The following is a 16,485-nucleotide window of genomic DNA, read 5'->3' as shown; positions in this document are numbered from 1 at the left end:
TCCTTCAAGGGTGAAATTGCCCAAACGTTGCAGATTATAAAGTATGTAATTGATACGGTCGACATTTTCGTTAGGAGTTACGGGGAAAAGAGCGGAAATTACAGGTATATTTTCAAAACCGGCAACTACCTGATCAGCCAGTTTACACTCATCTGGGACAGCATGGGGGATACCAATAGCGTCAATGTAGGTGGGGTCGTCAGCACCAAGCCAGGTAGGTTTGGACCTCCGTCAATATAATAATGACTAATGTAATAGGCCAAGGGCTTCCTTGAAGCGTTCAGGAGCAACCGCCAGATTATCTAGGGTGACAGAAACAATGGAAATAGGCAAAAGTAAAGTAACTAATGCACATCTGCACGTACTGTTGTGCGGGAGGTGGTCGAAGATACGGTGCCCTCTGCACCACCCACCACACATCAGCATGGCTGACAGCTTGGAAGAAAGGTGCTTCCTTGGTCTCCACACACTGATAATCAGAGATATTGCCAATTGGGGCACCATTACCTTTAAGGAAAATGCAGGTGAAGTTTTGGCGTGCTACAGCACGATTAAACACAAGTTTGTTAATGTGGGCTGGTGTTACCGGATGGGGAGTATCCCAAATTTTGCATTCATTTTATTCGGCACATAATTTTTCACAAGATCTACAACACAGGTGGAGTTGACAGAAGAAGAAACAATATGTAACAAAGGTCTAGGTCGCATACATACAACATAGTCACTTGTGGTTTTATTAGCCGCTTGTTCTGCCATTAGTAACCAATTATTGTTGACTGCCCTAAACGCCTGTCAAAACCCTAAACCACTCATCAAAAGATAGGGCTTTGTTTATAATACAAATCTTCTCTGTGATAAATATTTTATGGGTGGGTTGTGCTAACAGCTGGCATTGATGTGTGTATGGCGTATTTTTGAGCGATTTCCCCGATCAAAATACCTAGAACAACAATAACACCAGTAATAAGAATGTCATAGATTCCTGCACTCCCTCTCATGGTCCGCAATCGGACCATCTGTAGGAATCATGGTTAACAATAAAACAGCAACAAACAATAAAATAGTGCGATAAAGAGTCTGTAGCTGGGCGAAGCATAGAATAATGAAACCACTTAGTTCCTTTTCCCTCCAAGCGGACAGCTTTGGAGGTACAAGCAGACACCTTATGTGGACCAGACCAACAGGGTTCTGACCACTGAAGAGAGAGTTGTTTAAAGTAGACATGACCACTCAGAAAGATCAAGTGTAGGAAGTAGTGATGAAAGATTGTCCTGGATCTGTGAAGAGAAATTAGAAGCAAAAGAATGCAGTTGTGTCCAAAACAGTTTGAGAAAACTTGGGAGACACAGTGCCTTCCTCCAGCAGTTGGAGTGAGGATGAAGGGCCAGGCATCAAACGACCTGTAAGAAGTTCGCAAGGAGAGAAACCAGTAGAGCGAGACACAGTTTGTCTCACAGATTTTAGAGCAAGGCGAAGAGCCTGAACCCAGTTCATGCCGGAAGAGGTACATATTTTAGCCAGTTTTTTCTTCAACATGCGATTCATATGTTCAACTGAACCTTGACTGGTGGGGTGATAGACACAACCAAACTTGTCAGTTAACCCTAACCACTTCTCTACAGTAGCTGTGTGTGGATGTGAAATGTGTACCGTTGTCAGAGCGGATGAGAGCGGGGAAACGTGCGTTGGAATCCAGTGGTTCACCAAAGCTTTCATTACCGACATGGCATCTTCGCGAGCGCAGGGATAGGGTTCAGGGCATCCGGAAAAGGTGTCACCAAAAACAAGAGGTAGCGCTTACCTTGAACAGGCGTGATCACGTCTGTGAAATCCATGACCAGTTCAGCACTGGGTCAGGTGGGTGGGTTAAATGAACCTGGCAATGGTCTAACTGTGGGGCGAACATTTGTGTAGCTGGCAAATATTACAGTCACGACAGTGGGCGTGAAACAAGTCAGAAATTTTAGGATGGCACCACATGCGAAGTTTGGTTTAGCATGGCTCTGGGTCCAATATTAGCCATATATTAGGTTTCGGTCAAAACATCACGGCGCAAAGGTCCAAAGGGTAACACTGGCTGGCCATAGGGCCCTAGCCAGAGACCGTCAGGGGCATGGGTGGCTCCGCCAGCACGCCACATAGTCTTCTGTTCAGGAGAGGTGTTGTGCTGTATTTTAACCAATGCACAAAGAGACCAAGGTTCGGGCAGGTCAGGAGAGGATTTATCAGATAATTGGACAACCATCTGTCGACATAGACTGCAGCCTTCTTGGCAGCCAAGTTGGCAACATTATTGCCGAGGGCTGTGGTTGAAGTGGATTCGGAGTGGCCAGGTAATTTGACGATAGCCACCGCCAAAGGCTTGGGCAGGGCTTTGTCTTATCATTGGCTGAGAGTCAAATGTGCAATAGGGGTACCTTTGGCTGTTTTAAAGTCATTCCGTTTCCAGGTCCAACACAGCAGCCGAAACAGCGTAAGGTGAATCAGAATAGACAGTAACAGATTGTCCGACCGCCAGTTCCAGTGCGAGACAGAGTGCGAGCACTTCCGCTGCCTGGGCTGAGGGAGCAGATGTTAGTATGGAAGAGGAAACAGTGAAAAATTCACCTGAGGGCTGCTGCTCCTGTACGGTAGCCGCCGCAGCCAAAGAGCCAGCCTTACGGTAACAGCAACAATCAGTGAACAGAACCCTGCCGTTAGTCAGAGTTTGGACAGAGAGATCCGGAGTTTAGTTAGACACAAACACGACTCTGATGTTGGGGCTGCCAACAGGAGATCATCAACATACATCAGGAGTTTACATTCCAGGTAAATTTTCGAAGCCTTGTTGCAACCTGGTGTATTGCAAATTGTGTCCCTGATATCTGAATGCAAACAAGTGTCAATACTCGGGTGCGAGTGGGACACAGAAGAATGCATTTGCCAAATCAGTCGCTTGCGAAGTATTTCAAATCACGTATGATAGTACACAACATTCTGTGGGGGTCTGGTAGAGGTAACAATGGTGTGGTCGTTACATCATTAACGGCTCTCAAATCATGCGCCACATGATATGCGTTACCATCTGCTTTTAAAACTGGCCTGAGCGGTGTACACCACGAGGAGTGGTCACGTCCCATTGGAACGGGAGTAGGACCCAAATGCAGGACTCGGACGATGCAAGGTAGTTCAGGGAGAAACGTTTATTATTCCGAGGTCGGGGATCGAGCAGGCAGTCAGGTGCAGCAGCGGTAATTGGGACGTTGGGCGAAGAGAGCAGGTGAGCGGCCAGGCAGGAGTCAGTACACAGGAGAACGATCAAAGCAGGCAGCAGTGTCAAAGGAGTCAGGCTTACGGGGTTGGTAGGAGAACAGGCAAAGGTCGGTACACACGGGTTGTCGATCAGGGGTACGGGAGTGCTCGAACGGGACATGAAGCTCAGCGAACTGGCCCGGACCAGTCATTATCGGGGTCATATAAATATGCCGGATAATCAGCCCGCATGAGGCGCAGGTGTGCGCCTCCCAATCAGCGCAACCGCACTGGCACCCGCACAGCCCGAGCTGGAGCGGCAGGATCATGACAAAGTCGGGCCCAATAAATGTCCACAGTTGGAGTGGGTTCACTCACAGGTGTCATAAGCCATTGTCCAGATTACCAGACGGTGTCAGCTGACGGCATTATAAACAAATGGTGGAAGGTCTGTCCAGCCAAGATTGTCAGAAGGGGTTGAGTCCATTGCAGGGCCTGTTGAGTCCCTGAGAAGCCCATCAATTGCACAGTGTGTTGTGACAATAAAGTGTCCGGGAGGGTGATGTTGAGTGAGGAGTGTGTTGCCCCTTTGTCAACGAGAGTGTTCACTTTTCACCCCACAACAGAGATGGGGATAATGGCACCTGCATCGCCGGAGCCCTGGCTTCCCGGGCACCCCTAGTGGTACTGTCCAACCCCCTGTTGTCCATCCTGCTACCAAGGTGGGCCACCAGAGCTGTCGTTTCTGCCTCTGCCTTGTGCCCCTCGGTTGTTGGACCAGCCACCATGCCCTTGCATTGGACCTTGAGGTGGAGGAGCTGTAAGACATCTTTAATCCAGTGATCGAGAGAACCAAAACCAAAACATCCTTGATCACGTTGATGTTGAACTGGTTGCCAGCTATAATCGCAGGGCACATAGAGACAGACAACAGTCGGACTCACAATCACACCTCGGGGCAACCTTGAGTGTCCAACTTGCATGGTTTTGGGATGTGGGAGGAAACCATGCAGGCACCGGGAGAACATGCAACCTCCACACAGGTGGGTCCAGGATTGAACCCGGGACCTCAGAACTGTGAGGCCAACGCTTTCCCAGCTCACTTCTTTATCTCATCTGTTGACAGCCAACGCCTGTCTACCTCCCTTGACTTACGGTCGGGGTCACCACAAAATTGTATGGATTTACGAGTTTGGACCCTACACGTGTTCACGGTTCGAGGAAGAGATGACCAATGATTAGACGAGTAAATGGATTTATTACAAAGGAATGTGCAATACAGACATCCGGGTCTTATCTAGGTATCTGCCGCACACGAGACGTGTGTCTTCTGGCAGGATAGCCCAAGAAGAAGACAAGAGCTGCCCGGTAACCCAAATGTTTTTTTATATGTATGGGTCCATGGTAAAAGTGGCTGCCCTCCCGCAGTGTGGTCCTGGGCCAGGATGGTAACTTTCTGCTCATCTGTTGTCATTCGGTACGAGAGTACTTGGTATGTCTTCTGGTAGTAATAGGTAGGAGGAGGCTTTGTGATGGAACCCCAAAATACAGGAATTCATACAGTGCCTTGTGAAAATATTCAGCTTCCTTGAACATTTCAACCTTGCACCACATTTCAGGCTTCAAACATAAAAATATAACAATTTTTTTTGTGAAGAATCAACAACTAGTGTGCCACAATCGTGAAGTGGAACGAAATTTATTGGATATTTTATACTTTTTTAACAAATAAAAATCTGAAAAGTGGGGGATGCAATATTATTCGGCCCCTTTACTTTCAGTGCAGCAAACTCACTCCAGAAGTTCAGTGAGGCTCTTTGAATGATCCAATGTTGACTGATGATGATAAATAGAATCCACCCGTCTGTAATCAAGTCTCCGTATAAATGCACCTGCTCTGTGATCGTCTCAGGGTTCTGTATAAAGTGCAGGGAGCATCAAGAAGACCAAGGAACACACCAGGTAAGTCCGAGATACTGTTGTGGAGAAGTTTAAAGCCGGATTTGGACACAAAAAGACTTACCAAGTTTTAAACATCTCAAGGAGCACTGTGCAAGCAATCATACTGAAATGGAAGGTGTATCAGACAACTGCAAATCTACCGAGACCCAGCCGTCCCTCTAAGCTTTCACCTCAAACAAGGAGAAGACTGATCAGAGATGCAGCCTGGAGGCCCATGATCACTCTGGATAAACTGCAGAGAGCTACGGCTGAGGTGGGAGAGTCTGTCCACAGGACAATAATCAGTTGTACACTGAACACATCTGGCCTTTATGGAAAAGAGCCAAGAAGAAAGCCATTTCTCAAAGATCCATAAAAAATCTCATTGAAAATTTGCCACAAGCCACCTGGGAAACACACTAAACATGTCAGAAGGAGCTACATTGTGTCTTTGTGGATCTTGAGAAAGCCTGTGACAGAATACCAAGAGAGGAACTGTGGTACGGCATGCATAAGTCTGGTGTGACAGAGAAATATGTCAGAATAGTACAGGACATATATGTAGGCAGCAGAACAGTGGTGAGGTGTGCTTAAGGTGTCACACAAGAATTAAAAGAATGCTCCGTTCATTGCTTACCTCATCAAAATGCCGATTATCTTGTTAATCCATTATAAACATAAACAGAAAAATTCCAGTAAAAAAAATGCAAAATAAAATTTTACTGTGCTCTTTTATCCAAGTCATCACATTTTTGTATGGTCAACGCCATTTTGACTATTTTTACAAGATCACATGACTTGAAAAAAACGGGAAGTGACCTATCATGTGCGTTTAAAAAAAAAAAAAAAAAAAAAAAAAGCTTGGTTACAGATCAATTCCTAATCAATCACTGCGCCGATTTCTCGGATTCTCATCTGATGAAGACATAGCAGTCTCAGTTGATCGGGAAGACGGAGGAATACTTCCATACAGATTGGAACCTGTGGCTTTTGGGTGGCCGGGGTCCAAGTGATCACGAAGTGATCTTTGGCTTGGTAGAAGTCGGGAGTGTTTATATGATGATGAAGCCATACAAATTTCAGTATTGAGCAAATTATTTGTGTGACATGTTGAACCACTTCTAGCTGCATAGCTTTCCCTGCATCGCTTTGTACTTGAACTACTATTACTTGCACAACTGGCATCGCTGACTGGTGTGCTTCCTGTAGTGGCTGTTGTGTCCATTTGTTCTGCTCAGCAAATCGAACAATACTTTTTCAGTTGTTATGACGCGGATTGTGATGCGGAATTCTGGAATGCTCTGAGTGCCAATATAAGGACGAGAAAGACCGTCAACGGGGCTTCTTCACCACTGCTTTGGGACAAAGTACACTGGTTGGAACAAACTACACGGACGCCTGCTGCCTTTCATCTTTGAAAATTTTGACATTTCTGGAACATTCGTGAACTTGGAATATTCGCTGGAACGAACATTTGCCCCTTTGGGAACATTTGTTCAACGTTGGTGCGAATTCACCATTTTGGCTCAACTACTCTGTCTTTGAACTTCTATTTTGTGTTCGTTATTTTGTCGTGTTTGTGTTGTATAGTTGTGTGTGTGATTACATTATCTTAAACACAATACAACTGCCTTGTCCCATTTTGCTGGTTAGAGCAAAGGAGACATTAGTGTAAATTGACACGTAACAGTGCACAGAATGCTCACTACATATCCTGGCCTGTTTGTTGTATGGCTCAGGGCGACCAAACCTCGCTAGCCACTGTGTCCTTAAATGTATCTTTTTCTTACCGGGCAGAATATGCCACAGAGCCTTCCTTGGATTATTTCTATCCGAATTATGGCAAAATTTCGCGATAGATTTTCACGTGTCCGATGGTGGTGGTAATGCGTGTGATGACACTACAAATCACCCATAATTTCTTTGTTTACGCATAGAATACGTCACATCTGCGCAAGTAGGTCATGTGACTTGCCGAAATGGCAGCGCCCATGAAAAGTCAGAATTAAAAAAAAGAAAAAAAAAATCTTCTCAAAACATCATTAAATGATTAACCTCAATTTTTTTAAGTGCAGTACAGGACCTATCGGATTAAGGCTTATCATTTTTCAGTGAATGAGTGGAGCATTCCTTTGAGGTGGAGTTGGGACTGCATCAGGGATAAGCTCTGAGTCCCTTTCTGTTTGTAGTGGTAATGGATAGGCTGAACGATGAGGTTAGACTGGAATCCTCTTGGACCCCCAAAAATGATAGAAGTATTAAAAAATGGAGTGGAATGTGTGAACTCTGTTCAAAATAGCGCTCTGGGGCACCGAATCTTCAGTGAGCTGTGTAAAAAAAAAAAATGGGCACTTGGTTCGAAGTACGTATGTACCATTCTAATATTTGGTGGTTATTGCGGGGACAGGTGCTGAATTCTGTTTTTGCCTTGCGTTTGGAATTAGCCTTGTTTTTGGAAGACCACCAGCGTTGTCATACAGATTGCTTCAAAAAATCTGAGTTCATTCTCATTTTAGCGTACATGGCTTATATATTCGCAGCTCTTAATCAGCAGATGCAGGGGGTGAAGTCAACATCACGGAAGCAAAACAAAACCTGAAGGTGAACAGAGAACAATAACTTCTCAAACTTTCCCCTTCTTGACAATTGTGTATGTAAGATCGGAGATGTCTGGAATTGACATTTCTGTACCAACGGAAGTGAAACAAGTAATTCACACGCACCTAGATGAGCTTGCAAAATCTCTTGATGGATACTTCCCTGCACGAAACTTATATCCATAATGGGTGAGACAGCCGTTCATGTTTGATGTTGAGACAACAGAAGTGAATGATGAATACCTCAACGAAATCATTAAAATTCAGCAGAGCCAGGTTTAACAGTAACACTTCAGAACAACAATTCCCTCAGCGTTTTGGTGTCAACAAATGGAAAAGTATCCAGTTATAGCCAAGAAAGCCCTGGAGATATTATACTATTTGTTACAATATATCTTAGCGAGCAATCTTTTTTGAGAATGCTGGACATAAAAACAAAGAAAATGAACAGACTTCTCTGTGAAAATGGCACGAGAGTAGCACTTGCCAAGGTGAAGCCACGCATATCGGAACTGGTTCCTCAAAGGCAACAGCAGAAGTCACACTGATTTTCAGGTATGTAATTTGTTGTGAGTTCATGCACCATATTGATTTTGTTCTGCACAGTTCATTTTGAGCACCAGTATGTCTTGAATTTGAAAAAAAAAAAAATCACATTTTATTTTACACTAAAGTAGGGTGCAGTGAATGCGCATTTTAAACTGGTGGGGTTCCGTAGCTCTAACAAGGTTAAGAACGACTGATTTAGAGTCTCTAATTAATGCTTGTTTTTTGGGATGTGGGAGGAAACTGGAGTGCCCAGAGAAAACCCACACAGGTACAGGGAGAACATGCAAACTCCACACAGGGAGGGCTGGGATTGAACCAGGGTCCTCACCACCGTGAGGCCAAAGCTTTACAGCTGATGCACCTTGCCGCCATTTGCTATTCATCATAAGATTGATTGAAGATGAGATTTGATCATGGCATGATGCATTGGTTCTTGAGATCTTAAACCCACTTCACAATCTCTGACAGATACTATTTAAGTGATTTCTTGATTCAACAAGTATGGAGGTAATCAGGTTTGGGTGTGGCTTGTGGAAATGAATTCACCTTTCCCATATTTGTGGTGAGTCAGAGTGACTGTGATTTAACAAGGCGAGGTGGGAATTAATTTTTCACAAATAGAAAAGTTTGGATTTTTTTTCGTGCCTTAATAAATTTGTCAGTTGAAAACTGGACTTTGTATTACCTTGGGTTGTGTCACAGTGATAATAAAAAAAGGTTTGATTTGAAAACTTAGTGTTTGATAGACGTGCCCCCCCCCCCTACAAAAAAAAATGAAATCGGGTGGAGGCAAATACTTTTTCCCAGGACTGTATAATATTTCAACAACAGGTGTTTTGCAAATGCTCCTTTTAAACCACTAAATTGACCAAATGCGGGATAAACAGATTGTTTTTGTATAAAACTTAATAACAGTATTGACACAATAAAATACTCATCTCAATCAGTCTTTATTTCTCTTCTCTAGCTGGGGGATAAACAGATTGTTTTTGTATAAAACTTAATAACAGTATTGACACAATAAAATACTCATCTCAATCAGTCTTTATTTCTCTTCTCTAGCTGATGCTGATGTCTGTACTCAACTGCCTATTTGACTGCCTCAGTCAAATCCTGAGGTAATTATCAAATGTCTGCTGGTCTACTCTGAAACATGTTGTGGCTTGACTGTATGTTGTCCCTGCATCTGTCAACACAAAACTGTGAATGTGACGAAAATAGATACTTGTACCATGTACATAAAAACATTTTGGATGCTCTATTATGGAACAGAACAATTGCTTTGTTTAACTTTTTGTTTGACGTAATAAATTTCCATTTTGCCCAACTGAAAATAGAGACAATGAATGATTATATGATTCTTAGGACCCACCAACATACTTAAGTCATTCACTCAGTTGAGCTCTGTCACGTCAACAGTATTTCTGTGAGATGACTTTTCCGAGGAGCGATGGTGTTCCGTTGTGAGGCCGTCGTCACAAAGTTGAATAATCTTTTTTTATGTTGTTGTTGTTGTTGCTTTGAACTGACCTCTCCTACCTCTCCTTGGAACCCTGAAAAGGAGAAGTGATGAGAAGGAGAGAGACAGTTGTTACTTCTTCCCCGGAAAGTAAATTCTTTATTACAAGTACTTTTGTGCAATTGCAGACAAATCATCATGTTAGTCATCTTCTTACAATCAACTTCCCATCTCTAACAATTGTGCTTTACAGTCAATCCCACACATATACGTACATATCCACTCTTGTTGATACAATCAAGGACTTCAAAGAATGACTCATGTCACGGACCAAAGCCATGTTGTCACAAAGTGAAAGGTCTTTTTCAAAGACATCTCAACTCTACATCGGATTCCTCTGCGTTGAACTTGCTTTTATTATAACTATTTACAGTCATTCACTATACTGCTAAGCACTCAACATTATACTATAAACTTAAAGTGTTTGTAATGTCTATTTTCAAATGCAAATGATCTTATCTAGACGAAAATATACAGTGAAGAAAATAAGTATTTGAACACCCTGCTATATTGCAAATTCTCCCACTTAGAAATCATGGAGGGGTCAGAAATTTAATCTAAATCTAAAAAGAAAAATCCAGAAAAAACAATGTATGATTTTTTTTAACGATTTATTTGTGTGATACAGCTGCAAATAAGTATTTGAACACCTGAGAAAACCAGTGTTAATATGTGGTATAGTAGTTTGTTTGCCATGCATGATTTCAAACCATGACGTCTTAGTGTATTACCAACAGTCACCATGGAAACGGTGGTCTCAGCTCTTTTCAGGTCATTGACCAAGTCCTTTCGTGTAGTCCTCTGCTGATTCCTCACTTTTCTAAGGATCATTGAGACCCCAAGAGGTGATATATTGCATGGGGCTCCACTTCGATTGACATTTCATGTCTAGCTTCTTCAATCTTCTCATGATTGCTCCAACAGTGGATTTCTCTGTAGCCCTTTCCAGCCATGTGGAGTTGTACAATTTTGTCTCTGGTGTTTTGGACAGCTCTTTGGTCTTGGCCATGTTATGAGTTTGAGACTTACTATGTATGCAGTATGGACAGGTGTCATTAGGCACCTAATGACCTCACACAGGTGCATCTGATTCAGGATAATACATGGAGTGGAAGTGGACTTTTTAAAGGTGGACTAATAGGTCTTTGAGGGTCAGAATTCTAGCTGATAGACAGGTGTTCAAATACTTATTTGGAACTTTATCACACAAATAAATCGTTAAAAAAAATCATACATTGTGATTTCTGGATTGTTCTTTTTCGATTATCTCTCTCACAGTTGACATGCACCTATGATGAAAATTTCAGACTCCTCCATGATTTCTAAGTGGGAGAACTTGCAACATACCATGGTGTTCAAATACTTATTTTCTTCACTGTATGTTCAACTGTACCATAAAATGCATAACCTTTTCGATGTTTATACAAAAAAATGTGTTTTTTAATTTAAATCCACAAACTTGACATAGTTTCCTGTGTCTGAAAAAGGACTTATAGGGTTAGCCTCATATGTCACTACATGTGGACCTGCTGTTATGCGACTGGTACTGTTTGGTTATGGCATCAGTTTACCACGTGAAATTATATTTATGGTGAAGCAAGATATCACCAGCTCTTGCTCTCAAATTAAGATGGCAACATTGTAAACAGATTTCGTTCATTAAAATCTTTATTAGTGAAAATATACCAACTTAGACTGGACTATGTTATCATGTTCTGTTTGTTTTGGTGTGAAAATAGATGAGCCTTGTACACGCAAATTAGTGACGCACATCGTACTGCAGAGAGTTTGCATAATTTTAAAACAAGACCGAAAATTTCATATATACATTCAGGATATCGAAGCCTTTACTTTTTATCAGTTTATGACTAAGCCAAACAAGAACTTCACAAATGCTTACCAGTCTTTATTTCCAGCATGAGGCATATCCTGCTCCATGCGCCTGACTCCTTGCTTGGCACTTTCTTCTGCATTGAAACGTGTTCTGTCTGCTCAAATTGATACCCTATAAAGCTTGTATTCTTAACAGTCTTCATGGGACCCTTCAGAATTGTGTTCATCGCTCGAAATATCGGAAAATTCATTGTCTTTGTACTTTATTCATTGTGTATTTCAATGCTCACCATTGTTGACACCAGATACGATATCACATTCCTTCTCAGCTGTTCCCGCTTCGTTTTCGTCTTTTTTCAACAAATCTAACAATGTGTGATCATTTTTTGCCGATAATCGAAAAAAAAAAGTTTATTCCAAAACGGAATTCAGATTCAAATTCTGCATAAAAACTGCATATTAGCAAAAAGGTGCACTGAGGACAATCCATACACTTTAAATAACAGAACAAAAAGTCATATTACGTCACGTCACCATCCACACACACACCCTCACGATAATCTAATCCATATGAGCACTTTTATTGTAAACTGTCCGCTCCTCACGTGTACATCAGTCATTCATCAATACAGTTCACAAACACATCATTCAATAATAACAGTTTTGGACCGCGTTTCCCATAACCACCTCACCTGAAAAGCAAAAGTGATGAGAAGAGAGAGCCAATTGTTACATCTTCCCTGGAAAGCATATTCTGGAGTAAGAAGGAAGATTCCTGTCCCTTTTATGCTTGCTGCGGACCAATCTGGTCAACTTTTGGCTCCGCCCCCATCGCAGTAACCCTTAAGCTCCACATTTGTGTATATCACAATGGCACCATTTTGTGGCATGCAGAGCGTCGCAGAAACAACACAAAATGAGTTCATCCATCCATTTTCTGTACTGCTTTTCCTAAATAAGGTCACGAACCTGCTGGAGCCCAACCCAGTTATCATTGGGTGAGAGGCAGGGTACACCTTGAACTTGTTGCGAGCACATATAAACAACCATTCACACTGACATTCACACCTAAGGGCAATTTAAAATCTTTAGTCAACCTACGACGCATATTTTGGGGATGTGGGAGGAAAGCGAGAGAAAACCCACACAGGCACAGGGAGAATATGCAAACTACACAGGCAAGGCCAGGCCCATTCCTGAGGCAGGTGTGCTAACCAGTCGTCAACAGCTATAACTAACCGTGAACTGAGCAGAAATTGTTGGTTGGCCGGGCTTGGCACCATCCACTCGATATCTCCGGGGTGGCTAATGTGCCCACCCAGATGACGTGTTGGGCATACAGGGGAATATTGTTGGGTCGAAGTTCGATCATGTTGACAATTTTGTCCAAGGGGCAAAAAATTTGATAACCCCAATTTCCTAATTTAGAATTTTAAATGTATATTTATAGAGGTGACAAGGTGGCGCAGCTGTAAAACTTTCTGTTCAGTTTCGAGGTCCAGGGTTAAATCCCAGCGCCGCCTCTGTGCAGTTTACATGTCCCCCCCGTCCGTGCCTGTGTGGGTTTTCTATGAGCACTCCACATCCCAAAAACATGCAACACTAATTGGACACTCTAAATTCCCCCTTGGTGTGATCGCAAGCGCGACTGTTGTCTGTCTCCATGCGCCCTGCAATTGGCTCGTAACCAATTCAGGGTGAACCCTGCCTCCTGCCCGTTGACAGCAGGACTCCCACGACCCTTGTGAGGATAAGCAGCCTCAGAAAATGGATGGCTATTTATAGACTTTAAATGTATATTTATGTGTTTAGCTCTCCAAATAAAACTGCAGCCCCAACTAACACATACATTTTGGAAATATACCCGATGCTCGTAAATGCTACACTAGTTATCAGAGCAATCTTATTGAAATCTATTATGGAAATGAATTTGAATGATTGAATTTCTTGTGCTCTTCTTCCCCCTTCTAAATTCCCCCTGGGTGTGATCGTGAGTGCGACTGTTGTCTGTCTCCATGCGCCCTGCAATTGGCTCGCAACCAATTCCGGGTGAACCCTGCCTCCTGCCCGTTGACAGCAGCACTCCCACGACCCTTGTGAGGATAAGCAGCCTCAGAAAATGGATATATATATATATATAGACATTAAATGTATATTTATGTGTTTAGCTCTCCAAATAAAACTGCACCCCCAACTAACACATACATTTTGGAAATATACTCTGTGCTCATAAATGCTCCACTAGTTATCAGAGCCATCTTATTGAAATCTATTATGGAAATGAATTTGAATGATTGAATTTCTTGTGGTCTTCTTGCAGAAAAAATGTAGAGCGAAGGTCTTTTCTTGAAAACATGGAAGGAGTCTTTCTCATCGTTGATGAAATCATTGATGGGGGGTAAGAATTCTGATAGAATGTTAATGGTATTTGATCTGACTCACCACCTCAAATGTATTAGTGTTACCTAATGTATTGTAGGTTCCTAGATACTTCAGCCTTCGCTTGATGGTCCATGCTCTTTGTTTCCTGACACTTTGTTATGCTCCTAACTTTACTTCAAAATCAAAGAGGTGCAAATGAAGAAAACAGAGAGAAAGATCGAGAAAGGTCACAAAAGTGTATGGTTCTACTACAGGCTTGCCTGTCCAAATTGCTTCCCAGGTTACCACACAAGTAAGACTACATTTTTTAAACATCAACGCTACAGTGAAGTTTGTCGAATTGACAACTAATCATTGCTGATATTTATTCAGTTGTCAACTTTCTGTCCACTTATCTACCGTGCCTTGTGAAAGTATTCGGCCCCCTCGAACTTTTCAACCTTTCGCCACATTTCACAGGCTTCAAGCATAAAGATATAAAATATATATATTTTTTGTCAAGAATCAACAAGTGGGACACAATTGTGAATGGACAATGATCCAAAACATGAACCTACATTGGAATGGTTCACAAATAAATGTATACAGGTGTTAGAATGACCAAGTCAAAGTCCAGACATGATACCAATCGAGAATCTGTGGGCAGAGCTGAAGACTGCTGTTCACAAACACTCTCCATCCAACCTCTCAGAGCTCTCACTCTTTTGCAAGGAAGAATAGGCAAGAATTTCAGTCTCTCAATGTGATCTCTCTAATAGAGACATACCCCAACCAACTTGCAGCTGTAAATGCAGGAAAAGGTGGCGCTCCAAAGTATTAATGCAAGGTTTGTATTTATTAAAAAAGTTTAAAATATCCAATAAATTTCATTCCACCTCACAATTGTCCCACTTGTTGATTCTTGAGGGGGAAAAAAATGATAGCTTTATGTTTGCAGCCTGAAATGTGGTGAAAGGTTGAAATATTCAAGGGGGTTGAATATTTTCACAAGGCACTGTATTTACCTTGAGCCTCAAAACACAGGATGCCTGCCAACCTTGGTTTGTTCGCACCTCAAATCACTTACTTCGCACATCAAATCACTCACATATACAGTTGAAGCCAGACATTTTTACATTGCAAAACCGCACATTTCTTTTTTTGTCTTACTGTCTCAAATCAAATCAGACTAAACTGCTACTGTGTCAGGTCAGACAGGATCTTCCAAAATTATTTAATTTTCTTAAAACACCACAATAATGAGAGAGAGCGAAATTCTTGGAGAATTTCATCTTATTTTCTATGAAGTCAAACGTTTACGTACACAAAAAGTACTCTGTGTTTTCAAGAACTTGAGAAACCCCAGATGATGAGGTCATATATTTGGAGACTCCTGATAGGTTAACTGACAATGTGAGTTAATTGACGCCACACCTCAAAAACTCTGCTTCCCTGTTTTAAATCACGGGAAAATCAAAAGAACTTGTCAAGGAAATCTGTTCAACTGTCTGCAGCCCCTGAACGCAAAAAGAACAATTTTACTCTCTTCAGTCCAAAAAATGTTCGTGAATTTCTATTTAGGCTAGTTGATTTGTTTTGTGACAAATTGTAGCCTCTTCTGTACATGCCTTTTTTTTAACAGAGGGACTTAGCTGGGAATTCTTGTAAATAGATTTGCTCCACACAATCATCTTCTCATTGTCACAGTACTCACAGGTAGCTCCAGACTGTCTTTGAGCAACCTGGAGCTGATCATTGGCTGAGCCTGTGCCATGCTGGTTATTCTGCAATCCATTTTGATTGTGGTCTTCTGTTTTCTGACATGTTTCTGGTTTTGCACTCCATTTTAAGGCATGATAGATAATTTTAGCTGACAGCCTATAACATTTTGTACCTCTTCATAAGGTTTCCCTGCTCTTTTGAACAATGTGTTGAATGATTCAAGGAGAAATAACATGTTCAACAGGTGCTGGCTTCATCCTTGTGTAGGGGCCACCTGATTCGAACCAGTTTTTCACAAAATTAATGACCTCCCTGATTGAATGCCAGACTGCTATTTTTTTAACCCACCCCTTTCAACAAATTGACTTTTTCAACTGTACTATAATTATTCTCACCATATTGAGTCAATCACAACTGAACTATTCTGGTTGGTTGAAGACATTTTACCTCTCATCTGCAGAGGCTTCATCTGTACATGCACACAGGTTAGTTGGACAGCTCTTAGCGTGAGTGTTGGTACAGAAACCCAAGTAATTATCCGATTGAATTAGAAGCATACCTGATTCACCAACAGGATCATTCTTTTGGGATATAAAATGCCATTTTCATACACTGGTGAGTCCTCTTCCCGCCAATGACAGTTGTTTGAGAGGAATCACCCATGTTAATACTCCATTCAGTTGCAACAATAGGCACTTGTAGACTAAAAGTGACTTCTTGGAATCCAAGTTG

At 42.1% G+C, this 16,485-nt stretch overlaps 1 protein-coding gene across 7 annotated transcripts in view; it reads left to right on the top strand.

Moving 5' to 3' along the window:
• The window catches only part of LOC133514687 (coatomer subunit zeta-1-like), a 118,861-nt gene that overhangs the window by 62,297 nt on the left and 40,079 nt on the right, over positions 1-16,485 (top strand). For 5 of the 7 annotated variants that reach the window (XM_061846535.1, XM_061846532.1, XM_061846531.1 and 2 more), the window contains 3 exons: positions 9,381-9,438; positions 13,655-13,766; positions 13,991-14,068. In XM_061846535.1, coding sequence (XP_061702519.1) covers positions 9,384-9,438; positions 13,655-13,766; positions 13,991-14,068 — 245 coding nt within the window. In that variant the 5' untranslated portion in view covers positions 9,381-9,383. Of the gene's footprint in view, positions 1-8,190; positions 8,325-9,380; positions 9,439-13,654; positions 13,767-13,990; positions 14,069-16,485 lie in introns of those variants that run through there. The other 2 variants (XM_061846534.1, XM_061846533.1) reach the window with 2 other exon arrangements.

Source organism: Syngnathoides biaculeatus, chromosome 16 (assembly GCF_019802595.1).
Source record: "Syngnathoides biaculeatus isolate LvHL_M chromosome 16, ASM1980259v1, whole genome shotgun sequence".
In the NCBI taxonomy this organism is placed as follows: domain Eukaryota; kingdom Metazoa; phylum Chordata; class Actinopteri; order Syngnathiformes; family Syngnathidae; genus Syngnathoides; species Syngnathoides biaculeatus.
This window is presented reverse-complemented; position numbering and strand designations above follow the sequence as displayed.